The 27,527-nt window shown below is 39.1% G+C and overlaps 1 protein-coding gene and 1 long non-coding RNA gene across 9 annotated transcripts in view; one reads left to right on the forward strand and one right to left on the reverse strand.

Moving 5' to 3' along the window:
- Nucleotides 1-262: 262 nt before the first annotated feature.
- Nucleotides 263-19,276, reverse strand: LOC148051457 (uncharacterized). Of its 3 annotated transcripts, none has more exons than XR_015699762.1 (5): nt 19,224-19,276; nt 17,802-17,955; nt 10,932-11,078; nt 4,794-4,875; nt 263-800 (listed from the first exon to the last, which is right to left on the reverse strand). It is a non-coding gene; the product is annotated as an uncharacterized LOC148051457 (long non-coding RNA). The 3 variants fall into 3 exon arrangements; XR_015699761.1 differs by having other exon boundaries at nt 19,231-19,268; XR_015699760.1 differs by lacking the exons at nt 17,802-17,955; nt 19,224-19,276 and adding an exon at nt 15,443-15,559.
- A 190-nt stretch (nt 19,277-19,466) lies between these two features.
- Nucleotides 19,467-27,527, forward strand: part of GATB (glutamyl-tRNA amidotransferase subunit B) — a 44,764-nt gene continuing 36,703 nt past the window's right edge. For 5 of the 6 annotated variants that reach the window (XR_015699666.1, XM_087736438.1, XM_087736440.1 and 2 more), the window contains exons 1-2: nt 19,467-19,620; nt 21,693-21,843. Coding sequence is in view for 5 of the 6 variants with exons in the window: in XM_087736438.1 (XP_087592564.1) it covers nt 19,472-19,620; nt 21,693-21,843 (300 nt within the window). In the remaining variant the exon portion in view is untranslated. Of the gene's footprint in view, nt 19,621-20,009; nt 20,045-21,692; nt 21,844-27,527 lie in introns of those variants that run through there. The other variant, XM_087736441.1, reaches the window with a different exon arrangement.

The following is a 27,527-nucleotide window of genomic DNA, read 5'->3' on the forward strand; positions in this document are numbered from 1 at the left end:
TGCGAACAGCGATCCAGGAAAGTAACACGCCCTGCTACCAAAGACAAGAACAGCAAGTTTTTGCTGAAGTTAGTGGCAATGTTGCCACAGCCTGGATTTCATTAATATGCCCTTTGTATATAAAAATAGCTTGTGAGTGTCCTGAAGCTTGATCTGATAGCAAGTGACATTCCTTCAATAAAGTAATTTTTCTTTCTTTCTCATGAACCTGTGGGATGTCAGAACACTGAGGCACAAGAACCAACACTATAAAGGCGCCTAAGAAAGAACCTGTTCACAAAACGTAGCCTTTCCCAAACATGGCAGTAACGGTCTGAAAAGAGGCCTTTTACATTTGACTATTTGCAAGTCTTCTGCTTCTTCTTCCCCCGCTTCTTTTTTATTTTACATTAGTTATCAACTGCTAAAAAGGCTACGATCAAAAACAAGTTTGGGCAAGTAAGCTAAGGATTTAATCTTCACATAAAAGAATGCAGACAGGTGCTGAAGTTTTAAGTGTTGCCTGATACTCCATTTGCAATATCAGGAATGGTACAAATCATACCCAAAGAACATCTTTATAAAGAAAGGCAAAACACTAAAAAAATCCAAATTTGTTTTCTATTGTGTGCAAGCTGAGAAAAGTTTCATTTTACAAAATCTGTTTAAATTCCTGGGTACTTGAATGTCCATTTTATTATCAGTCAAGTACAATAATAAGAACTCCACAGAGCTTCATGAGTCATAGTTGGATCCAAAGCTGACTGATGTAAAGGTGAAATATTATCTTCTCATGGACTTTAAAGGGTTTTGGCTCAAGCCTATAGCAAAAGACATGAAATGAAGCACTACAAAAACACTTGAAATAAGATAAAACACTTCTTAAGATTAAAGACAAATTATTATACAAATACAGAATCTTCATTACTTACTGCTTAACATCGTAGGATTTAATGCTATTTTCCATAGTTTCTACTCTTCAATAAACTAAGGTTATCTGCAATAGATATTTCTGCAAGACATTTCACCCTGCTTTTGCAAATCCTTAATCTTTTCCACCAGTTTTTGTTACAGACTTCAATCTCATCCATCCTTTTTAACAGCATACTAATTTCAGAAACTACTGAATCAAGCTTTAGCATAAACAAGTCAAAATGTAACTTGAGGGCAGAAAGCAGCGGAACCTGAAATATTTTCCAAGTAAGAGTGATATGGAGTTCGCTTTTGTGGCTGAAGGAAAGGCACTGCAAGTAGTACAACGGGGTTCAAATTATATAGCTGAACAAATACCTCCTACTAAAATTCTTCCTTTTATAGGTCTCCCAATTTACTGTCCTCTCTGGACCCATCATACATTTATCTCATTCACTATCTTGAGTCATATATGGGGGGAGGAGGAAGACACTACTTCATTCAGTAACCAAGTTCTAACTGATCAGCACTATACAGCATGAATTCTAACTAGTGTTAATGAAGCATCTTAAAAGTACAGTTTTCAATAGGTCAGTGATAGGCTCTGGGCAAATACTATGTGAGGGTTTTTCTTTTTTTTTGTTTGGTTGGTTTTTTTGTTTTTGTTTTTTTAAATGTTTTCCTTGTAAATAAGAAAACCTAGCCAAACTGGAAGAAACTTTTTCAAAGCTCCTATCAATACTCATCTTTTGTTCAATGCTATAAAATTCCATCTCATTAACATATGATAGACATACATTTATGTTACTGATACTACAGACTAGTAAGTGCCCAGCAGTTGACAAGTGAGATATCAATAGAAGAAAGTATTGCTCTTCTAAATGAAAGCCATGTCAAATGCCAAAATTGCAAAATGCTGAGATCTGGGATTACCAGGGATAATAAAGTCATGTGCCTCACCTTAACATACACTACTTGCAAGTTCTGCTCTAGCCACACGGTGCCCATCTCTTTTAACTACGCTTTTCAGCCTGGCACTTCAATACATTATTTTACATGGACTCAAGTACAACAGGATGCCAGCTTGACTGACAAGCAAGTACTGCCACTGCACAACAATGCAGCAAAATTAACATTTTGAGTTTGCTTTCCCTAGGAGGTATTCTCTGCCTTCCTAGTGGTAGGCTTCCTGCAGGGGCACCTGCTAATTTAAGGTGCTAGAAGGTTTAGCTGATAGTATAACATATACTTCTTGGTGTTATTTCTCACTACCACAGCAAGGACAACTACTGACTGCAAAATTAATTCTAAACTGTCCCTTTAAAGATAACTGGACAAATGCTAACTTCTCTTTCAAATTCCCTAGAAAAGGAACTTATTTCTCCCTCTACTCTGCTACCACCCTATAAGGTTCTGCTTGTATAACTGGCACAGAACAGGTAATATGATTTATGCTGATTTTGGCCCAATAAGGGAATAAAAGCTAATAGAAGGAGCTGAGTGGTGAAAGGTATACAAATTAAATATGGATTCCTTGATATCAACTTTGACTAATGTCTTCAGGGGATCCAGTATTTACTCTTAAGGGATTGAGGGCTGGGGGTTTTTGTTTGTTTGTTTTAGGGTGTTGGGTGGCATGGGGTGTCCTTTTTGTTTGCTTGTTCTATTGTTGGTTTTTTTGGGTTAAGATTCAGTAACACAGGTTGGTCAGCTGTGAAGGTCACCAGATAAGTACATGACACTAGCGTGTTTTTCTGCCTGTGTTCCCTGTACAGTGCACCTAAAATAACAACATCATCATATGCTACTTAGTGGAATTGAATCAATTATATCAGATTGCTGTGTTGTGTTCAAATACATGAAACCCAATAATGAGCATTTGGTTTATTGTTCGCCCTTTTCAGGAAACTCGGTCTTGTGGGAAATGGACAATCAAAATAAAACACTATGTTATAGCCTGTGGGGAGTGCTTCTGTTCCAAAAACAACGATAAGTACCATTGTCTTTCATTGTGGAGGCGTCCCCCACCAGCATGGGCTACTGTGATTAACAGGCAAATACAGAATGAGCCACCTGTATGCTACACAACAGACTTCTGAACAATACCACTTCTAAAGACCCAGAAGTATCAGGCCACAGATGGTGCTTTAAAAATCATCACTAGGGCAATTTATTGCATCTCACCTCAATCTTTATTGTTGCAATTATGCAACAATATATGCAAATCAGTCACTGAATTTCACAATAGCTATAATTCTTTTTCATTAAATCCATGGGATCACAATAATAATAGTAAAAGTAAATATTAATAATCCACATCATAGCCTCATGGTCCTGCATCACCATCTCTGATCTGGGGATCACCTGGACAGTGAAAGTCAAGATGTCACACATCTTAGTCCGGACGGAGGTCTCACAGTAACAACTTTTTAGTGACCAAGGATGCTGATGGAAATACCCAAGTTACTGAGAAAGGATAAAGCACTTTAAGTTTTGGACAGTTCCCAGACTCTTGTGACAACTGGCACCACTTCAGCCTTTCCTCTTTAGTTTCTTTTGTTGTTGTTTGTTTGTTTTAAAAATAATTCCCTTCTTAGGGGATTAGAGACTTGCTGCTCTTCTTTCTCTTTTAAAATTGACCCTCTGAACAAACAAATTTAGGTATGCTGTGACCTGGGAGGAGGTCATATTCTTTCCGTCTGGTCAACCATACTTACTAGGTTGCACTGTGATGGTTTCTCAAGAACTTTGGGCAGAGGAGATCTTACAGTCTCTATCAAATGCAGTTCAAGTGCACCAGCCAGATGGACAGAGGTTGCTTTCCTGCGCGAACTCCAGTCCACTAGAGTCCTCTTCGCTAATCATTTTCATCTTTTTGTTATTTTCCATACAAAGGACTGATTCTCTCCAAAAACAACTCTTGAAACACATGCATATTCTAACATTCAAATCTACACTCATATTTCAATCCTATAAGGGAACATTATGAAAACGAAATGGCAGAAAAATTAGCTAAAAAGACCCTCACATCCCTAAAATTCTATAGGCTTCTGAAATTCTAGCAGACAATTTTGGATCCAACAGGAGAAACCATATTGTGGTTGCTCCATATTATGGAAATTTTATGATCATCACCTCTGACTGCAAGATCATTGTAAGTTAAAGACAGATTTTCAAAACAAGTCTCCTGTTCCAGCTATTTCAGAGTAATAAAAAAAAAAAAAAAGAAAACACACATTACTCAAAAAAGTAATTTTAATGTGCTACTGAGAAGTCAAATGGACTACAACAGCATTAAATCCCAGAAAAATCCCCCAGAGAAGACTGACTCACCATCTAATTTTTTCAATTGCCATCATAAAAATTATTTCTGTATTGCAATCATTTCTCTTCCAGGGAAAGAGGTAGAACCTGCCTTCTCTCAAGCAGAACAATTAGTCTGTTAAGAAAAACTACATAACTTCTAATAGTAATTGGAAAGCGTTCGTATCAGAAGTTAGTACACTTCGGCAGGAATAATTAACTGCTCAAAGCACACAGTGAAGAACAGCTTGCTAGGTATCAGTTCTGTTGAAGAACCTGGTGGTTACATTGGATCACAGATATGAATTGAATAATTTTATGTTTCTTTGTTTTAGTACCATACAGTAAGAAAAGCAGATGTGCCATCCGTAGGCAAAAATATAAGTGGAAAGATAAATGAAGTAACTATTCAGCACAAGTAACGCATCAGCTGAGCTATGGATTCACATCTGGGCACATTTCAGGAAAAACATGTACCAAATGGAGAGGGTTCAGAGAAGAGAGATCAGGGATCCAAAAAAATCAGATATGAGGAAAGACAGACACAGGACTATTTAGCTTTAAGAGATCAAATGGAAACATACTAGTAAGTGTCTTACCGGATTATAAAGAACTGCTGCAAAGAGGAAGGGATTCATTTGTTCTGCCCATCCACTGTGGACAGGACACAAAGTAGTAGTCCTAATCACAGAAGAAGAAGAAAAAAAAAAAAAAAAAAAAAAAGAGAGAGATTTGTGGTAAATATTAGGAAAAGTTTTGCATTAGTAACAATAGTGAAGGACTGAAATAAGTTGCCTGTGAGGTAGAAAATATCTACTGCTGGTGGTCCTTGAGAACAGGTTAGACAAACACCTGTCAGGAACACCACCGAAGTACAGGCCCAGACACAGATGACTTCCTGTGATCCAAGAGTATTTCACGATTCTTTGCATACTCTCTTCCTTTTCAAAGTGTTTTGTAGCATGCTACTGTTACCCATGTTAGCCTGTCTCCACTTTTTGGCCTAGGATAGTACAAGTGTTCATTCACTCACTGAAAGCTGTTGCAAGCAGAACTGCCAGGTTTGAGGACTCGGAAACAATGACTAGTATTAGCTGAAAAAAAATTCATTGGATAAAAATCCTATAGAAAATACCTGAATTTGTGAGGAAAAAGAAGAGTAGTCTAAAGAATCAAGTAATAACTTCAGAAGTACAATCCACTGTAAGATTTCTTGATGGCTTGTAAGAGCCTGAGAATATTCTTGCTAAACCAAAGCTATGCGTTACTGCAGCTGAGAAGCAATACATGAAAGTTGTCAACTTACCCAGTATACTGTGCTTCATTTCTTTCACAAAATTTGAAAGGCTATGTAAATTCTAGGAAGACATACACATCATCGTCACCTGACACATACATGCACATACTAATTTTGTTTAGGAACTAAAATAAATTAAGAAAGAGAAATTTCAAACGTGACAAAGCAAGAACACTGCAATATTCACATGCCCTATCCTTCTCTGTGTTCATTTGTCAAATAAATCACAGCACACCAAAGCGCTAACCTGACTCCCTTCTCAAAGCATTTAAGAATTTTTTCATCCCTTACACAATTTAGCAACGATAGTATTTATTTGTGGAAGGAGGAGGTGGTAGATAAGAGAGAGTTAATGAAAAGGGTTATTAACGGGTAGCACAGTAGCATTAATAAGCATGGGGGAAGATGGGGCAAATACTTTAGTAATAAATAACAATTATTTGAAGCATTGCACACTGGCAAAAAGTCTCTGGGAGTCTTTCGCCTTATAGAAATAGCTGTTGTACCACTGCACTGATTAACCTCTTAGATTCGTTATGTTATTTGTCTTCCAATAAGAACGGACAACCAACAGGATGTCTACAGGCTCCAGTAGGATGATACAAAATTTCATGCAACTTTCAAGGACAAACACGGCAAGTTAATCAATATTATAGTTGGATTGCTACTTATGCTTATTCTATCTTAAAATATTAAAAACAAGCATAATTTTAAGACATGTGTGTCCAGTTGAGTGAATAGGCCCTATAGAGTATGAAATCTTATGGGACTATTTGTGCAATCAAGGAATTACCCAGGTTAGAAAAGACTAAAGGGTTTGACCCAAAATATTTTTTTCCCTCCATCCTTGAGATTAATTGTGGAATGAGGTAACAATTCAACACAGACACTATAATCAGCACCTGGAACTTCATCTACTTGTGAAGGACAGAATCAAACAACATATTCATAAGGAATTTTAATTTACACCTCAATTTTACTGAATTGAAAGGATGAGCGTGCCATTCGTTTCTCATGCCTAAGCCAAGGCATAGAATAAGTGAACAGCTTGTTCTACTGCTGGCACAAATGTAGAAGCAGCACAACTGGAATCCTACACAGGACGGCAAAACCACAACTGTATCTCAGCCAGCCTTCCTCACAGGCCAGCGCATTAGCACAAACCCACACTCTGTTGTGGTTTGTGCCAATACACCAAAGCACAGACACATGCCTCATTCTCTGCTGCAGGGGAGATGGTGTTCAGGTCTGGCATACAGGTGGAGGAGACAGCAGATACAGAAAAAGTTGCCTGCCCCCAAGTCCCGGTAGCAACGGTGATGATGCCTCTGTCACCCTAGTAGAGGCTCACTTGGTGACTATATTCAGATTGGGTCAGACTGTAAGAGGTCATTTACTTCCCTCTTGCGTAAGAAGGGAAGAACAGGTAGGGCGCTTACTTCCCCTTTCCTAAGGAACTTCCCTAAAGGCCCATATGTATACACATTTTGATAAACCACATTTCCTCTGCTGACTATATTTTCCCTCCGCTTCCATTCCAACCTAGTTGAATGGGTTGTGAGCCACTGTTTGGCTAGCCCCGAATTGTCCTAATATGTAAATTAGACTCCCCCCTCATTTAAATACCCTAGAGAGCAATTTTTCCTGCATTTAAATCATTGTACCACCCATTACATGGACAATTAATTCAGCCCCAAGTGTTTGCCTACACTAATGAATACATAACTAATGAAATGAAGATTAATTAAATACTAGTGCAGTGACATAAGATAGGAAGTACAATGAGTACTAAATTTTACTAATGATGTATTTATGAAACGTATGAACAAACTCTGAAACTGAAGGTTAAAACATCTATGAATCTAGACAACAAAAACAAACATACAACTCACTCACTGCCAGCATGCAATACACAATTACTGTATTATATCTGTAGTAATTGCTGTGGCAAGTCAGTACTCCAAGCAGGATGCAGCCCAAGCCACAAGCCATCAGGCACTGCATTCACCAGTTTACTACTAGGTAGCAGAGCAGGTGCAGCCCATTCATAAAATCCTCTACCCAATGAGTAGACTTTCTGGACTGGATACCAGCCTAGACTACATTAATTTCATATGGCTGTAATGACACTGTCCTCACTACACCAAGGTTTGATTTAAACTAGCATTGATGAAAACCAAGCTTCAACCGCACCACAATTTGGTTTGCTGCTACTGATTACAGGAAGAAAACACTCGGCCACGTCTGCACTTTGCTAATACACAAGCCTGCTGAGAAGCAATTTGACTTCCATTATAACTTAGAAGAGCATCAGGTTGGTTTTAAATTACATTTTAATGCAATGGTATTTAACCAGTTTTTCTTAAGTCCTGCATTGCCAACACCGAGTGGAAAACTAATAATGCTTTATTTCCTCAGCCAAAACCTTACCACCTCTTCAGCTTTCTCACACCATCTTTGGGACAATCTGCTTAAGACTGCACTATCTGAACATGCTCTTCTACCTGGAAAATCCTCATAGGCTTAACATTCTTTTGAAGGCCCCTCAAAATATTTTTCTTTTGCATCATTAATGCTATTGTCACTGAAATTGAGGCCATGGGAATTCCATTTGTTTGCTGCTTTGCTGTCCTTGGAATGGAGTTTAGGGAAGCTCTCTTGTATCAGCTAAGGGTAATTATGCTAAAACTGGTATGTGTTTGTATTATTTGTCAGCAGTTGCCACATTCTCCGCACCAAAACAGAGGTAAACAGAGGTGTACCCTGGAACACTGTGGGTTTTGCAGTTATTTTCTCACATACAAGTGATGATGCAAGAGGGAACAATGTGAACCTGAACCCAGACCTACTGTAACGGTGCTGAAAAAAAAGTAGAAACAATGCTGTAAAATCTGGTGGAAGATTTATATTACTATTATCCTCCAGATAATTCCACAGTTGGATATGAAAGCCAATATATAAAGTGATTTTCAGCTATCTCTTTCAAAATTAATCTCCGAGAAATAGCCCAGCGGACAAATACTGAAGGTCAGATTTTTTTTGGTTTAATAAGTAGGTAGATAAATAGCATTAGACAAGCCATGTTTAGGAAGCCTAGGTCAATGGTACTTAAATAGCAGTGTGCAGGATGGACAGAAACTCAGAAGCCTTAGGAGAGACAGGGTTTCTTGGCATCCTGAGCCGCTTGGTAAGTTATAGTGGATGGTCTTCTCCACAGTGCAGAGCTTCCGAGAAACTCCAGCTACACCCACTCTGGGAAAAAGAATCACTGCTGCTTGCAGACTGCATTGCTGGGTGGCACTAGTGAAACTTGGTGATAAATCTGCTGGGCTCACCTGCCAATCCTAGAAATCCAAGTCACGTTCAAAACTTCCAGCCATGCAAAGGAAAGCTAGGCTTTTGCTGTGTTCAAACAGGTGTCAATGTGAGAGCTGCAGAATAGATCTGAAATTAATCCAAATGTGTGTGGGATAATACAGCCCAACATCTAGATCCCTGTGTGAAACCTGCTGTCAAGATCCATTTATAGCTGAAGTTTCAAAACAGACAAAGGAATTGAAAGAACTCAGAAGTACTTAAGTTCTGACTGGAAAGAGCCATGTCAGGTACCTGAGTCTGTGTATGAGTGCCCATGTGAATTTAAGGATAAGGAAGCGGGGGAGAGGGGTAGCTAAATCAATGTCTCCCTCAAGTTGGGGTGGTAGGCCTGCAAGAAGAAGAAGGAAAAAAAAAAAAAAAAGTCCAAAAGCATTAGTTTAGGTTTTCTGCCATGTCTGTGATGAACATGCTTCTCTCTCTCTTCTCAGAGGGATTTAGAACAAGAATCAACAAACTTCTGTGTCAGCAGCAAAGAGCCATAAAGGTTCAACTATGCTCTGACCTGGTCCCATTACCACTAGACACATTTCTGTGCAAGTGAAAAACAGGATAGATGAGAGAGGGGAAACACCATCTACCATCACTACCATACATCTTGTTGATTTCACCTCACTAATACCAGGGCAGATCATGTAAATTACCTGCCCAGGGCCTAGTAAGTTTGGTCTCTTGAGTTTTCAGTTCGGTATAATCACTAGCTTGATTAATCGTGTGGCAGTTCCCTAATCCTGCTCTGCTCACTCAGAGGATAAGCACTGGATACTAATGTTTTTAAAGTTTGCAGTTTTTTTAAAGCTTCTAGAGGCCAAAGTCCATCTTTAATGCATATTATTAGTTCATTCCTAAAAATCAAACACCTGACTGATTGAAGCAGGTTACAGATGCCCTTGAACCTTTTGAATAATCACAGTATGCTCCTGATTTGGTTTATTTCCACTTCTAACAGCAGTGAATCAACAGCTTCCATTAACTGAAAGTACCTAGTGCCATCCTAGGATCTCAAAGATTGGATACTCCATACTCTCTTCATATTTACTTTACAACATTTCTGCAGTTAGTAGTTCTGTATCTTCTAATTCTAAGGTACATTTCGATATTTGGTATTCCATTTAAAGTCCCAGCTGTGGGAGTCTGGTGGCTTCATGAGAAACCAAATCCCTAAATTTGACTTTATATTGTTAATTAAAGTGAGTTTAAAGAAAAACTGAGAATATGCATCTTAATTACTTGGCTTTTTTTTTTTTTTTTTAAGCTGTTAAAAAACAAACACTTACTACTAATAAAAAGAAAGAAAGGAAAAAAAAACAACCTCACCCCTGTCTTAATTTAAGCCAGTTTTGTGATCTGGACTGGGGGGTTCAAACTCTCCACACTAAGAACTGCCCTTTCAATGAATTCACATCATATGGATTTGGAACCATACTTAAATGCGTAACAGAAATTCAACCCTGCACATCTAAGTGAATAGAGCCACACTGTGAAGAGATAAGCTATGAATGAATAGCTTAATTGGACACTTGCAAAATTAACTTGTCAAAAGTAATTACTCAATACATGATCCAACTGGAAATGTTTTATATCAACCACAATTTAAAATAGTATTTACGCTATTCCTTGGCCTTTGAAAGATATATTCACAATGTGCTGCTTATTTACTATGCTACTAGCATGCATTTGCAAATCTTTCAAGCACTCTTTGGTACAAAGAGACAACAAATTCATTTTGTGTTCATTTCTGAAGAGGTTAGCAGATACACTGACTATATTTTTCATGGAAATTTTCTCATTCTTTCTTCTCCTCAAGTTAGAGTAAAATCATCCTGACTAAATATATGTCTTTGCTTTCTATGTATAACTTTAAAAATGGATTTTAAAATGAAACAGCTGGAGACTGAGAGACATTTAGTGATTGGGAAAGACCAAGAAAACATGACCACAAGCAAGACTGTGCCATTACAAGACATCAGAACTCACATAGAAACTACCATGGAAGGCAGTTTACCCCTTTTCATTGAGGGTATAAGTTACTTTGCATTACCAAACGCTATTTACGCATACTTACAATACAGTATGTCCAGCTTGTTGTACTGCTCTCATCATTTGTCTCTTCCAATCACTGAGTGCCAGTAGTAATACTTGTTTTAATTTCTGTCCATTTGTTTTGTGTGGCGTTTTTCCCAATTAATGCTTAATTCCACATTTCAGAACACTGCAAGAAAACAACAGACAGGTTTTGGGGAAGAGGACTCCAAGAGGAGGTTAAATCTCTCCCTCTCAGGACCTAAAAGAAATAGTAAGTTTTGCATGACTCATATAGCAGTAATAAAAAGCTCCCTGAACTAGACAGTTCTATCTAGTACCATGAGATAGCAGATCATAATGGGAAAAAGAAAATCTCTTGATACACAGATCTATTTCTTTCATCCATGCATAAGGCAGCTGCATACCTATTCAAAAAATAGTGTCTTTCCAAAAATAGTGAATTTCCATCTTGGTAACACGGGAAGCAGTAATCCAAAGCATGCCGTTGAGGCCAGGTACATCACATAGCCTTCCAATATGCAGTTGCTACTGCATGCCTGGCCTAGCAGAAAGGTCCTTCTGTACATTCACTAAAAACATATGAATTGTCTAGTGACTGGTAGAGTATCACTTCTCCTCATACTGATACTACCCTGATGAAAAATGGCTTCCTGTGCAATCACTTATGTATTGCCTTGATGTACACAGTAGCAGAAAAAGAAGAGAAGAGAGATCAAAAGTATTGTTAGAACAAAAGCCAGCAATGCATTCATATGACATTACCACAACTTAGGCCACTATAGTGAGGATCAGGAGAGAGAAATACTACTAGAGTAGACAAAAAGTTGTGCTACCATACTATAAACGCTAATACTTTGAGAGGAAAGAGAAGGGCATATGGCAAAGCTAGAAAGGTTGGTGTCTAAAGTGGCTTAGGCAAAGGCATTATTGCAATTATCTAACACATGCTAACTCTCTTGGTTTTGCTTCAGCAGCAGTTTTGGGATCAATCCCAAACTCTTACTTAAGTCCCTGAGAGTTTTGTTTGAACAAGGCCTGTAGAAGCAGCCTTCTGACACGGTTGAAGTACACTGTGGTGCTGCTGGCTTGTACCGAATTCCTTGCACATGCTGCTATACTGGACAAAGCAAGGAGGAAATACAAACTTCAAAGATTATCCGGTTTATTAAAACTTAATGAGCCATTACCCCAATAAGTGCAACGCACACAACACCTCTTACATTCTGGCTTCAGACTGCAATTTACTAACCAGTTACCGAAGCACCTCAGTCCCAAAGCAGTTACTGATTGATCAGTTATTAAAAGTTTCTACAGAGAGAATTTCACTTCCATAATTGGAAGTTTAAGGGCCAAATCTGAGATGATGTAAAAAAAAAAAAATCCAAAACCAAACCCCCCCAAAAAACAGCACTTAATTATTTTCCTTACCTTTAAAAATAATAGTAAAAGAGGTATTCTACTATCAATGTATTTTATAAACTGGCATACTTCTTTAATACAGCTGTCGTCCACAAGACTGCACAATTATTCATACTTTTTCTAAGGAATATACTGGAAAACAAATGCTCTGTGATACAACATGTACAAAATACCACCCCAAGAGTCTTCAATGGGGCCACATTATCCCACGAGCAACCAGGTCACAAGTTCAAAACAAAATAAAAAAATTCTGGTTAGTCAGAAGCCTATGTGAAACAGACTGCTGTTACTGGTGGGCAGCAGTTCACAGCAGTCAGCATGAACTGATGGTGCCACAGAAAGCCCAAGAACAGAGTAAGCTACACAAGATGAAATACTTGATTCAATTTTGTTAGCAGTCCTTTCCATTAGGACACTAGATACACAAGTAACAAAACAGGAAATAGGTTTGTGCTGCTTCTCTGTGTTCTGTCCTGTTTTGTACCCAAAGGCACTCACTTCTCCAGGTTGTCACAATATGACTCTCTTTACAAGCTTCCAGTTAATGCCTGTGACTAACACACTAACTATCTTTACCAGCTCCATGGAGAAATCATAACCAGGATTCAAAACCAATGAGCTTCTCTGAGTCTGCAGAAGAAAAACCATACCACAAAAAACAACAAAAAAAACCCCACCAAACAGCATCTCTCCATCTAATCTACTAAATAGCGGTACTTAATTTTTTTCTGTACTTCACTAGTCACTTTGGTATGTGAGTATTTGGCATTTACACAGGAATAAGTATTATTTAAATTGTGAGATGGATGAATAATTTCAAGGGCACTGCCATTCTCTTTTCATTCTCGGGATGACGCAATGTTTACATTTTTTATTTCACTATAAGAAAAGCTACCAAACACATAGGTATGGCATAAATACAGTACAGAGAGGAAAAAACCCAAACACCACAAACATTCTTGTCGCTTATTAAAAAAAGCAGAACATAAATCAGATTTTGCTTCAAATGCCACAGGCACTGTGGGAAGATGAGGACAGCAGTGCAACTATATAAGTAATAAAACTAGGAAAAAAAAAAAAAAGTCCCAGAGTACAGACATTATATCCAGCAGGATAAGGGTTTCAACCTGTGTTCTTCGAGCCCATTTGGGTGATACATAACGCAATGTATAGGTGTATACATTTGAACGCAAAGAATATACAAACAGTCTTGAAAATAAATAACCCCTTATAAATCAATCCTAAATAAGCAAAACAAAAGCCTGTGTTGTTGCATAGAAAAAATGTGAGACAGGGCTGTCTCACTTCAGGATCTGGAACCTTATTCAAAGCTTTTGAGCACTTATCTGCAGTACTTTCCCTCTTTTTCCTCATTTCCATTTCTGCTGTGCTTTTAGTGCAGTAATTAATCACAAAGTTCCATCTGGTCAACCATTTTAGTTCACATTCTTATTGCTTCAGACAATTAAAAACAATCCTTAGTGCTAAGAACAATAAAGGCAGCCCCTAGAAGCACTGTGCTAAGGCTCTGGAATATAATTTTCTTTTAAAATATAACCTCTTCAAATTGGCTTCAACCTAGAAGTGATCTCACATTTTAAATAAATCCCTCTCTGAAAAGCACCACCTTGACAGAATTTAACACTTGAAACTATCTTTAGATTGTTTTAGATTAAAAAAATTAATTTTTAGACTAAACTAATGTCATTATTGTAACTGGCTTACTCCAAGCATTATGTTGCTTGACAACTCTTTCAAACAATTCCTTCACTTTATTCATGACAGAAGTCAATTAATAATTGAAGGTTTTGTTGATTATTAATGCCATCTCTTAGTCAGGGATCAGTCTTTGATGCGTATTCCTGATTTGACTGTTCAACTGAAGTTTTTCTTCTTTAACAAATTTAGCATACATCTTTGTATCTATTTTTTCCTGAGGTGGGGCTGTCAGCTGGAATCTTATAAATGAGTATATGAAACTGAAAGCCGTAAACAATTTAAAAGGATACCAGAACAGACAATCTATACCTCAAGTACAGTTTGGAAGATACAGTTTGTCTAAAATTAAATACTTTGACAAGCATCAAGACTATGTCAGGCTACCTTCAGAAACAAGAGATTAGGATTTAGTCTTGTACTTTGTACAATAGCATTTAGTTCCTTCCCTTATCCTGGGGTCAAGGGAGAAAGTTCTTGTTCAAGTACTGGTTACGTGAAACCATATGCTGCTGAAATCTTATATCCCTGACCTTATATATAAAGTCATAGATAGCCTGCAACAAGAGTTGTAACAAGAGTTGTGGCTCTTAATTTAGGAAGTAACAGGCCTCAGACATAACGCAGCTCTTTGAAATTTCAGTTGAAAATTGTAAACAGAAGAAACAAAATACACAAAAATGCAATGCAAAAAGTAATAAGACACAGGAACAAATTAGGCTCACTTCTACATGCTTTTTCTCTACTCCATATAGTAAAGAACAAGGAAAGATAAAGTGAAAACCAGAGGCTGGAAAGACATTTTAAATGCTTTCCTGCAGATGCCAACACAATTAGAGAGAATATACTAGTAAATTTTAGATCAGCTGAAATATTATCAATCACTTTTCTTCTGCATGCTCCATCACAGACACTACATGCATGAGATTCATACAATAGGTTTATGGACTCTAATCTAGACACTTTGGCCTAGTCTCTGCTGTTTCCAAACGTAGCTCCTGTTGCTTGAAAAGCATACTATAAAAGAAAACCACCACAACATATTCCTTATAGACTGAACTGGATCTAAATATAAACTCGACATGATTCCTCAACTGCAACTCAAGCATTTAGAAAACATTGTATATTATAACAGGTCCAAAACAAAAGGAGTAACCACCCCAGAAGTAAATCATACTGCTTTCCAACTAAAATAAATTAACATCTAGGCAGCTGGAAATCACACCAAAGGTAGCATAGGCTCATAATGTGAATTTTCTAATAACTTAGTCATGATACAACACCAATATAGCAGTGATATACTAGGAAAACCTCTTATGCCTAAAATAGCTGAACTTCACACTGGAAAAAGAAGAGTTTTATTTATTAAACAACAGGATTAGCAGTAGTACTCACCATAAGACAAGGTTAACTGGTGCTGAACTCCCTCAAACAAACGCTGCCTGTGTTTTTAGGGAATGGGCAACAAGGTTCCCCAGCTACAATAAGCCCAGTAACCACTTGGCTTCCAACTAACTCAGTGTCCTGAGACACAAGGAGGGTACTATGTACCAAAGTGCTCGTTATCAAGATTGCCAACACCTGATTCAAATCACACATGCAGTCACTTGCTCATTACAGCACTCCCAGGCAAGACATGCCATGTGAAAACCATTACAGAAGAGCCACAGTATAAGGGTTTCTCATGGCTGAACCAAAGATACAGGTTCTCTCCTACAACGAAGCCTCTGAGGAATAGTGAATTCACCTTCTACAGTAATACCAGGATCTGCATGTTACTTTTATATTTCCATTACTGTTTACAGAAGTTGCTTGTGCATGCATATTTATCATGGTAGTTTTTTCTAGCCGAGTCTGGCCTTTATTTTCAACTCATGAGTAATAACACTTTTATGAAATAAAATCAAACAGCACTACCTGTCTGTCAATAGAAATTGATGCCATTTTGTACATTAACAGACTTCGACCCCTCAAACCATGAGGCCCTTCATATCACCCAGTCTATCACTGCATGCACGCAGGCACACATGGTCAGCAGATCATAGAAGGCAGCTCTATTAGCTCCCTAAATACTGTCTCCTGTGGTCAAGAGAAATACCCTTTTCCAATCTGCAAGATCAGGTACATTTTTTTTGTATTTGCTATCTCCCATTGTTGGTAGGTAGACAAACTAAATCAATAGTCCAGGCTGAAAATCATTGCCCTTATTGGTTGAAAGCTGCAGAAAAAGACGACAATTTCTCTCTTTATACCTGTAGAGAAAAAAAGGCTTTCAAGGTACACAGGTGATCTTAGGGGCCTAAAAGTGTGAAAACATCCCTTACCATAGTTTGCTTCCAAACTTAACAATCCTCTTCATCACTCTTCCCTGTAGGGCAATGTCTGATTATTTGATAGACTACAGATCTACTCTTTCAAAAGCCACACCCTCCGCTTCAAAATCTAACAGAGGTTCCTGCCTGTTCCTTATTTCACATGCTGAAATAAGACACTGCAGGCAGCCTGTGAGGTATCTAACAAACACCCCAGTCTGAATACCCCATTCCCTGCTATACCAAAAGGAGATCTCACAGTCCACAAAAGGACTAAGTATGTGTGCTAAACATGGCTTGCAAGAAAGCAGAATTTAGAGCTCAGACCTTATAAACCGAAATTCAGAGGGATCTTCTTTCAAATAAATGGGACAGACTGCATGTTTATGGTTTAAATGATATGCTGTTGGGTTTTTGTCCTCTACAAAATTCCAATTTCCTCTGAGGCATTGGTTAAATTCCTACAGTAATAAGAAACTCAGACTCAGAACAAACTGTCCCCTGGGTCTACCCTCTCTAAGACAGAAGTCTACATAGTTAGTACTGAACTATCGTTGTACAAATCTTTACGCAGTGCTGGAGATACTTTCCTATTCCAAGCCACGGCATGATGTATAAACACACTGCAAAGTAGAGGCTGCTGCCCAAGGTACACAAGGAACAAATATGTAGCCTTTCCTACCTCAAAGTAAGCTGCTGGGTAAGGCAATTATTCCCTGCTTGTCTGTGATTGATCAGCTTTCTGTATATGGATGTGTGAGCTTTCATTTATTACCTACTTGGTCACTGGCACAGGGCTGCAAAGAAAAAGGTCTTTCTAACAGGATTTTTTCTGGGAAAGGAATTAAAATAGCATTGAGACAATTTAAATCACAGACAATGTCACTTTCCAATCCTCTTCTCTATGTAAGACAACACCCATACAGCTAAAAGTTCTAGGGGACTTGTTTGGGATGCGGAAAGTGGATTTCAACCCCTCTGTGCTGTCTACTCCCTTTTAAATAATATGCACAAAGGGCACAAGTCTGTGCAATCAAGGCAGAGTAAGGCTTTAAGTAACATGATTTTAATATTTATAAGGTTTTAACTTCTTAGTGATTATTTACGAAATCTTCTATTACATCAGGATAACAGGCTTAAAAGAAAGTAAAATAATCCAAAACTTACCATTTTTACACCAGTAAAAACATTTTAGAGCTATATTCAGAACCTATCCTCATACCTCAGTTGAAATGAGCTGTAAGTCTACAAAGTATCAAATAATAATTAAACCCAGAGTTCATGGAGAACAATTGTTAAAGGAGTAAATTTATTGCAGAAATAACAATCATATACTAAAGCTTCAGCCTGAAATGCTTTCATCACAATACATTGCATAGGGTCCCACTAAGTCCAAAAGACAATGCCATTTTCCTCATATCAAAATTATCAAAAACTCTTACCTATTCCATTGGCTTAAAGACTGCTGTACAGGCTTTACATTAGGTTATCTCATACATAAAGAGGTTCACAACAGGAGCGAAGGAAGAGAGTCACTCCGATGTTCTTTCATTCTCCACAACATGTCAGAGATGGCCTGTGGCCAGTTCTTCTTTACTGGAAAGGAATTTTGTCTTGGTCACACTTTGATGTACGAGGGAGGGATATTCCCCAAGAAAAGGAACGTGACAAACTAATTAAACTAAGCTATATTGTATACGTAACTGTAGATCAGTATCTGCTGAAGGTATCTCTCAACTGGTTCTTCTTATAAAGAACCTCCCATTAATTTAACTTATTTAAAATATAAATATATTAGAAAATTAGTGCTATGGAACAACCATTATAAAACATTTTCTTAGTTGGATAAATTATCTTCCACATAATTCTGAACCACTCAGCATCTCATATTTGAGCTTGGGAAGACAAGAGGGTATAAAGGTTGCAAGATACTCTCAAGTGTGTATATGCACCACTGTCCTCTGCTGGAAGAAATCAGCCTTACTCATGTTTGTGACTGATTAGCTTCTATTAGCAGTAGCTGACATAGAGCAAAGATGACATAAACAACAGCTAATGTACATTCCCATTTAAGCTCCACAGGCCTGTGGCTTAGGACAGAAGGTTGTTAATTCTATTGTCTGTGCAATGTAGCTGCGTAAACAGCATTTAAGATGTTTGCATATGCCCTGGACAGTGATCTTTATTACTATGTATTTGTACAGCAATAACACCCCCAGGCCTTGCAGACACTGGACCTTGCTGCTCTACAGACACGGAGCTGAGATCCAAGATTGCAACTGCATGGTACCATATCATTTGATGCCCAAGATTTGCAAAATGCCATCTATAAAATAGCAGCAGATTTTGTATCAGCGTGACACCAAAGGAAAACCCTACACAACCCCTTTGAGGACCTGAGCCTAAGACATTTTAAACAACAGCTAAAAGAAAGACACAAATGCAGTCACTGTCTCTTGCTCCAGCATTTCTAGGACAAGCATTTATCTTCTCAGGACAGGCACAGAACCTGTAAACCCAGTATCAAGGCCTCTAGAGACCCCCTCAGTTGCAGTGCAGCTCCTTCCCATGCTAATGCTACCACATTTTTGAGTGCCTGGGGAAACGCCTCTCTGGGAGGAGGTAAGCACGAGAGCTGTGTGCGAGGTCGACTTCCACCTGCTTGGTAACTGGGCACCATTACACTGAGACACGAAGCCAGGAGAGGCCTTTCCACAGCAAAGGTGAGGGACAAAAGCCCCACATTCACCACAAGCTGAGCTGAGCTGAGCTGAGCCAGTCTTCACCCGGCCCCTAGTGAAGGCGGGGAGGCGTGTGCCTGCAGCTGGCTCCCCACCCGAGGGGCAGCAGAACCTTTCACGGACCCTTCACCTCGCCAGAGCCTCCTGCGCCATAACTCCCGCCCGCCTCGCTCTCCTCAGGTGGCGCCTGCCGAATTGGCGGGCTGTGCGGGGAGGGCGGAGCCAAGGCGGGGGGCGGAGCCAAGGCGAGGGGCTTGGCGGGAGTTGTAGTCCGTCCCCCCCAACCCGCCGCTCGGCGCGGCCATTCCCGCACGCCGGACTACATTTCCCAGGGGGCGCTGCGGGAGCCTCTCAGCGGCGCGCAAGGCAAAATGGCGGCAGCGGCGGTGGCGAGGGGGTGCGGTGGGGTCTGGCGCCGGGCGTGGCAGCGCGGCGCCGGGGGTCCCGGTCCCGCCCCCCGCGGGCAGCGGTCCGTCGCCTGTAACGCCAGAGGCGGGGCGGTGCCGGCGGGGAAGAGCGGGTACGGTGCCGGGACGGCGCGGGGAGAGGGGCCGGTGGAGCCGGTTCTCCGCCGGGGCATCCCGCCCTCAGGGCGTAGCCGCAGGGTGGGGGCCGGGCCCGGTTTCGGGCCGTCGGGCTTGGGCCCGAGCGCAGCGGCTGCGGGAGCTGGGCGGCGCCGGCGTGTCGGGCCCTGGAGGTGCCGTTACTGTGTGACAAGCAGAGGGCGAGGTGGTAGCGGCCGGGCCCGCTGTAAATACCGTCTTCTGAGCGGTGTAAGGCTTCTGCAGCTTGCTGATGGCTGGCAGCACCGTCTCAGCTCGCATTTATCTCACACGCCCCCCAGAAACCCCCAAAGCAGTGTTTGTCTGTGCAGGAGGGCTGTTGTCACTTTGACACGTTTGGCTGTGGTAGGATGCCCACACAATGCGAGCAAATCAGAAAAGGTTAGCATTTATGTCTTCAGAGTACAAGCAGCAAGGCCTGCACCAATTTTGCATTTGAAGGGTTGTTCTTCCAGTGGAGAAATATGAAAATTTGACAGTGTGCCTGGAACGGAGCATTTTATTCCTGTTGCAACTGAAAGTTATGGCATGTACAAGCTTTGGTGTTCTCTGGTGAGATTCAGGTTTCTCTCTGCACGACTGATCACCTAAGTGAAGTTATGCAGACACTGGCAGAAGTATGCTGCTGATTCCTTAGAGACACAAATAAATATAAACCTTGAACGAACATGGCAAGAAACTCCAGGTTCCTCATCAGTGTTGTTAGTAGGACTCAAGGACTGACTGATGCACCTACCTTTTTATCTGAGTGTAAGCCAACACGCTGATTGAGCAAAGCCTTATGTAGTTTTTAATGCCATGATGTGACAGGGATGCATCTCTAATGAATACAGGAAACAATGAAATAAATTGGCCTCCAAAATTAAAAAAACCCAACTCTTTTTCTAAACCTTGAGGTATTTTTATGAATAGTTGAAAATACCAAAGAAAATACTATGTTTCAGTGAAAGAAAATGTATTGGCTCCTTTAAACATCTGAACTTTAATCCTTTATGATAATATTCTTCCTAAAGCAGCGATAAAAGTGGCGTCTGCATCACTAGTTTGGTGTTTGTAGCGATGTCCTCAGCAGTTGGAGGGCAGACAGAGAACTAAAATCATGGCAATGTATTATGTTCACCTTTGGAAGGAACACTGTACTTGATATATTTGTTTGATGTTTTTCCATAGCTCGCTTATCTCCTGTAGGTATCTGGGTACTTATACTGCTGAAGTATTCTGCCATAGAAATGTGATTTCACCACTGAAATATTATTTGTGCCACTTCATTTGTACAAGGCCAGATAATTACTTACAGAAACTGTCAAGCAATTCATACTGTAAAGGTGACCTTTTTCTCTTGTCCATAAAAAGGTTATGGATGTGAGAATTGCAATTACTTTTTAGATCATACGGAGCTGCTTTATTCTGTGGAGTATGTTCAGAGAGCAGTAGCTCTCTAGTTGAAATGATGATTTCTCTATTACCAGATTACTAATGTTTATGCTAATATGCTACTAACATTGCTCTGGAGAGCCACCTTTCCCAGAATGCAAGTGACTAGCTGACAAAGAATACATAATTTATTATGCCACCTGTCTGTTGGAGATTTATCAAACTACCTGAGAAGTAATAGATATTTATGATGATTTTGTGATTTTCACAAGGTACCAAATTAGGGTTCATCCAACATGCAAGTTTGCCTCATTAATTTCTCTAAGATTTCTCATGTAAGGAAAAGTTAAAAGTTTCAGACCATTACCTTTATTTTTTACAGCATTGTTTTCCGTATATAATGAAGACACTTTGCCATACAGTCCCCTCCATATATATTGTCAATTAGTCTCAGTTCTCCAGTATTGCGGCACAACTTTTGCGATTACACCGTAGATAGATTCACAACGTCATTTATTTTTTTTTTTACAATTACAGTTTAATTTTTGTTAAAAGAATAAATGAAAAATTATTAATTCTTGTATTTTTAGATGGTTGTGGGGTTTAATGTCATCTATATTTAAATTGCATTTCTCTTCTCCTCTTTCCTTTTCAGTCTTGCTCCATGGGTACCAGTTGTGGGTCTGGAAATTCATGCACAGATCAGTTCCAACTCAAAACTTTTTTCTGGTTCCCAAGTCCAGTTTGCAGCACCTCCTAACTCTTTGGTATCGTTCTTTGATGCTTCTTTACCAGGAACTTTACCAGTAAGTTATGCTTCAACTTAATTTATATCTGGATTAATGTCAGACAACTTTGAGTATGTTTCTAATATTTTGTTCTTCCCAAGATTTAACTAGAGAACTACTTTTACATATTTTTTCTATTTTCTGGTTGTTTGATAACATGAGATGCCTCGTACTATTTCTTGTCAGTTTACTCACGCCCTAGTTATCACTACAGATACTTGATATCCTCTGCAAAGGAAAAAAATGAGTGTCTCTTCAACATACTGAATGAATTGCGGTATTTCTCTGAGGCCAGAGTGGGTGTGTTTGGTTAGTATGCCACACAGGAAATTCGTTAAATATGAGAGATACTTAAAATCCTATGAGAGAAAGACATCTTAGATTTCCATAGTGGCCATTTGATGTTACTTTGCCATATGTTTGTTTATGTAGCTGTCATTTGCCATTTGGAACATCTCACTATGGAGGTACTTTGCTTCCTAAGTAGAAAGTCTCTGATTTAGGAAAGTGTGAGGTATTCCTATTTCCAGAGCAAAACAATTATTTAAAAAAAAATTAATCTGTCTGAGACATTGTGGACTAATAAGTCAGAACAGCTAGCTAGCACTTAGCAATGATATTTGTCAGTGACAACGTAATAAATTTGTGAAGTCACAGCTTAATTATAACTTTGTGATGGCTATGACAGTACTGCTGTAGAATTCTCTGTGAATCTAACAAGTTCAATATAAAAATAATACTTTAAAAAGTATAACAAGCTATTACTATACAGTGAAAATAAATATTGAATAGACTTAGCATTGCCTCATGCAACAAGCATGCAGAGACTATAATGGGGTCAAATTAGTTAATGCAAATGTCTTTCACTGAGTATATTTATTAGAGTGGAAGTTTGAATTCCAGTTGCAGATGTATTTTTTTAATTTATTGGAAGCTTTTCATCACCATAATACAACCTTAAATAATATTCTGAAATTGATAATTAACTTATGGCTGGATTTCTAGGGTCTTGGTATATGCTGTGTGATCCTTAAAAAGAGAAATTAGTTGATATATTCATTCTGTATTTGCCAAGGTATTGAAACCTAAGAAAGTGAAGTTTAGATGCTGATAAAATTTGGACTTCACTCTGGTCTCAGTGGCAATTCAGGGCTGAGTTTCAGATCTAACTATATGGAAATTTTGAAAACTTTCCAGAGAGAATGGGAATCTTATGCAATCGTTTGGTTTTAGAAGAATCCAGTTAGACTTAAACAAGGAAAATGAGTTCCTTTCATTTGGGGGCAGGGCTAGGTTAGGGAGTTAATAGTCACAAAACTTAAAAGGGTTCAAGATTTTGGTTTTAGACCTTCTACTTAATATTTGTTAATGCACAGAAATCCTGATAAATTGTCTAATGCTTATCTTCAGTCAAGTAGAAAAACTGTTCTTGAATGAACAAATCTGTGTATTTATGAAAAGTTTCATTTTTATGTACATTACTATTTATCGGGGGGGGGGGGGGGGCTTTTTCCTCTGTTAAAGTGCGTGACAAATGAGGCTTGATATGACCTTTGTGAGAAAACCCCAGTACATGAGAGCTTTGGCAGAGAATATAACTGCACCTGAGAAGCAAAAAGTAGGATGGTTAGGTTAATTTAAAAGTAGTGATGCTATGTTAGCTTCTACCAGCTGCTTTTATCTATACAAAGAGAAGAAAGATTTTTCTCACTGTAGTACTGGTGAAAATAGAGTTGAAAGTGAATGTTACAAAATACATGTTCTTGCATGTTAGAATGTGATACAAAATCCAGTCAGTAGTCATAGCTTTATTTTCCCGTTGTACTTGCTGCACAGGAATTAATGTTAGAGACCAATGTTTGTTCTGGAATCAAACAGTTGGGCTTATTTTCTTGAAATAATTATATGTGTTTGTATATGGCAATAGTATCTGAAGTAGAACTGGATTTTGGTGGATTTTGAAAGACGGAAGGTAGTTTTTGAAAATTTCCAAGTGTTTGTAAAAAAAAAAACCAAAACCAACACTTTAACAAATGTTAAGATTATTGCCTAATAAGTCTCTTTAGAAGGTAAATATTTGGCCTTTCCTTTTGACTCCTTTTTTTTGTTGAGAAATGAAAAAAACAGGAGCAAAGTTTTAATACAGTAGTGGTGCTGTCTGTAGCAGAGGGTAACTGCTGTTACAAACTGAGAATTATAGGGGCAGTTTTCAATGTCACAGGGATTTAAATTTACTGTGGCACCAGGAGATGGTTGTGATAGACAACCATGCTAGTATTTGCTGCTTAACAACAAGACCAGAAAGAATGGTGCTAAAGGGTGCTTTTCTGGTAGCTATACATTTCTGAGTCACTGATGAGTGTGAGCGCGAGCTTTTGCTGTGCTCTGCACAGGAGAGGGGAAACTAGAAGATTGTGTTTAGCCCTCTTCCGTCTTTCCTCTTTATATTTTCTTCCTGTACTGTAATACAGCTTATTTTATGCTTCTGCTGCAAGTAGACCTTAGGAGGACCATCACAGGGTTAATGTCATGGCCATTTCACTGTGCTGCTCTCATAATGTGCCTGTGAGAGACAGCTGCAGGCATGAACAGCTATGCATGTGCACTTCTGTTTGGCATGAGACAGAAAAAATGCTGTGGCAAAGCTTTGATTTAAAAAGTAGATTTAGAAGTAGTGAGACTAGACGGCACATCCCATGCTACTGTGCACACTTTTTGTGCCCTGTGGTGATGGAGCCCCTTACCACTAGACCAGATAGCATCTTACTCAAGTTACTGTAGGGATCTCCTTTCTTTGGGACTGCATATGACTACATACATTGCATTTCATGTAACGAAATGTGCAAAGGCCTGTTTTTTTTTTTTACCTGGTGAAAGGACTTGGCAATGATCTTAACAGGTCCTCTAAAGACACCAAGTTACGAAGCAAGTTTTATGCTACACGTGGTTGCATATAGTGCGTCATACCTGCAGATTGATCTAAAATTCTTCTGAGGATCCGTAAAGATGGTTGCACTCCCAGTCTGATTCATCCTCTTTGAAAATTCTGAGAATCTTTATAAAGGTTTATAAAGATAAGACTGGGCTCACAGAGAATCCATGATTATCTATTCTCATGATTGAGGTGGCTGACTAAAGGTTAATTATAGCTCAGCCACAGAAATAAGATGGTAGATGTAGTAGCTAAAGGCTGAAACCTTTTTGTCTGTGCTTACAGTCTTTGTTCCTAATCACACAAAAAGATGCACATTTTACGTTTGTCTCCTGCATGACTAAAGTGTAAGCCCGATCCTGTTTCTTTGTTGGCAAGTGTGCTAAGAAATAATCTAGGATTTACATAACCAAGGTTTAAATTAATAAGATTTGAATGAATGTTAGCCATACAGTCTTAAGTATTTTGAAATTTTTGACACCTTCTCATGCATTTGAATTTCATTCTCTTCACCGTGTGAACAGCATCTGTTTTATCTTTTTTTAAGATAGAGTTTTTGGAAACACTTGGTAATGATCAAGCTCTCTTTCTAATGAAGAAAAGATAAATACCTTCTGACCTCAAGAAACAGAGTAAGATCTGTGTTGAACATCGCTGTAGAATATCATGTGAGATGCATGATTTTATCTGAATATACAATTTTTTCCTGCTCCACTGGACGTCCTTGAAGGCTTGACAACTCACTCATTGCTGCTATTCTATATTGACATTTTCATATCCTCTTGTTTTAAACTCCTTTAGTTTTCCCTCTGTAGTGTTAGAAGGAAGCATTTGGGTCCTACTGTATCTTCTCTCACCTGTGTAATGACAGTCAGGCAACCAGATCTGCCTTTTCATGGAAGAAAGCAGGGCTAGAACAGCTATTAGCCCTTGTTCCTTCTGGTATTGCATCACTGGCAACTTAAATTCCAAACTCTGACTTCTCCAAAGCTGAGGAATGTCACTGCAACACTCTGCAGTACCAGAGAGCACTTGTATCATGCTGTTGCCTTCCCCACCCAGCAGTGCTGCGCTGTTGAGATAGCTGCCCAGGGACGTGACAGGTTTAACACCCAGTTTGGGGATGTAGAGGGTGCTTTAGTTGCCCTTCCTATATTGACATGGCATCCATCCTTGGCAGTGGCAGATACCCAGTGTTTTTCCAGATGTCTTGGGTGATAGATTATCAGACCTTATGATGAATTTTAGATGTTATTAATATACAGAATTTACCTGATGCATTTGCTTTCAAAGGCACCGAGAGGTTTGTGTGAGATTTTGGTGGATCTGCCTGTCAGCTATACATATTGGAACAGAAACAGCATTTGAGACCAGAATTTATACTTTACAGCTTGAAACTAGGTTTTTTGATACCCTGTGCCTGTTAAATATGGTGATTGCAACAGCTGCTTTACCAACTTGTGATTTCAGTTTTGTTTTGACATTCCTGCTGGCATGCATATGAATTTACTGCCTTCTTGTACTAGTTCGCTTTGAAAAAAATCTGCTTCTTAGCTTGACTTTTGATAACTACATTTTTAATTGCACGCACCTTTCTTGGGGAACTGGACAATCTTCCCATCTTTGTGTGCATGCTGGTTTAGCTTCCGTTACATAAATTTTCTTCTTTTCTTTGAAGCCACGTGATGCCTAGGTTGTTGTATCCGTGAGCTCTCCTCTAAAAATAAATTAATGGCAGTACCTGAAGGAAAAAGAGAGTTCATGCTTGTTTTAAACCATTTTCTTATGTCTAGGTTCACTTTAACTGCTTGTTACTTCTTTCAGTAAAACTGTGATAATTGTACTTAGGGGGAAAAAAGGAGATATTTTCTTAGAAATTGATGGTACCTTTCTGTTACAGTCCTTTCTTTCCTGATAATATTTGGGTTTGCGACATGTATCATCAGTGGTTAACAGTCCTTTGTTGCTCATACAGTCCCAGCTTGCTGGACTTGCAGTCCCAATAAGCCTCTAAAAAGAAAATCCAACATAATTTAGAAAAAAACTAGGGGAGTGAAATAGGCTTTCAAACCATTGCTCGCTGAGAATGCCTTTGCAGTTCATAGACCCTTAAATTTCTGAGTGCATGATGGATTAAAGCCTGCCTACATAATTTCAAGCTGTTAATCAGTTCAACGCTGTTGTACTGGTCAGAAGAAGTCTTTGAAAGATGAGGGAGGCCTGCTTCAGGCAACTTTCAGGGCTGGGTTATGGTGGGGGTTGTTCCTCATTCTATTTCTTTCTCTTTCGTAGGATCATTCAAAGCCCCAGGGTTACCTGTGGAACTGATCTCCTTCAGTGGGGGCTGAGAAGTGTTATACTTCCTCAGTTACTGCAGTTGCTTAGCTCAACTTCATTTCATACTTAGCTGTAAATGCCATTTTTCTGGAGACACCTCTGCTTTTGTGCTTTGAAGTATTTGGTGACATTTGTTGCTCTTCTCTCAAGCTTTGAAGGAGTCCCCTGTAAGGTTTTCTCTTGCTTTTTGCTATGTCTCATTTATTTGTGAGAAGTTCTGACACTCATTCTGGGTGTTTTAATCTTTTTGTCAAGGCTAACAATTCCCGTAGGGCTTTGTCTCCTTAGCACCTCAGTAACTGTGCTACCTATTGAGCTCTCTTTCTTTTTGTTGTTTGTGTTGGCTTTCCTGTTCATCCTTAACAGGTCCCTCTGGCTGATGTAAACTTGCCAGTTAGAACGGCAATGAGTTGATAAAACATCTTGCTATCAC

This window comes from Nipponia nippon, unplaced genomic scaffold, assembly GCF_047370975.1.
Source record: "Nipponia nippon isolate SJK-2023a ecotype South Korea unplaced genomic scaffold, ASM4737097v1 scaffold_6, whole genome shotgun sequence".
Lineage (NCBI taxonomy): Eukaryota > Metazoa > Chordata > Aves > Pelecaniformes > Threskiornithidae > Nipponia > Nipponia nippon.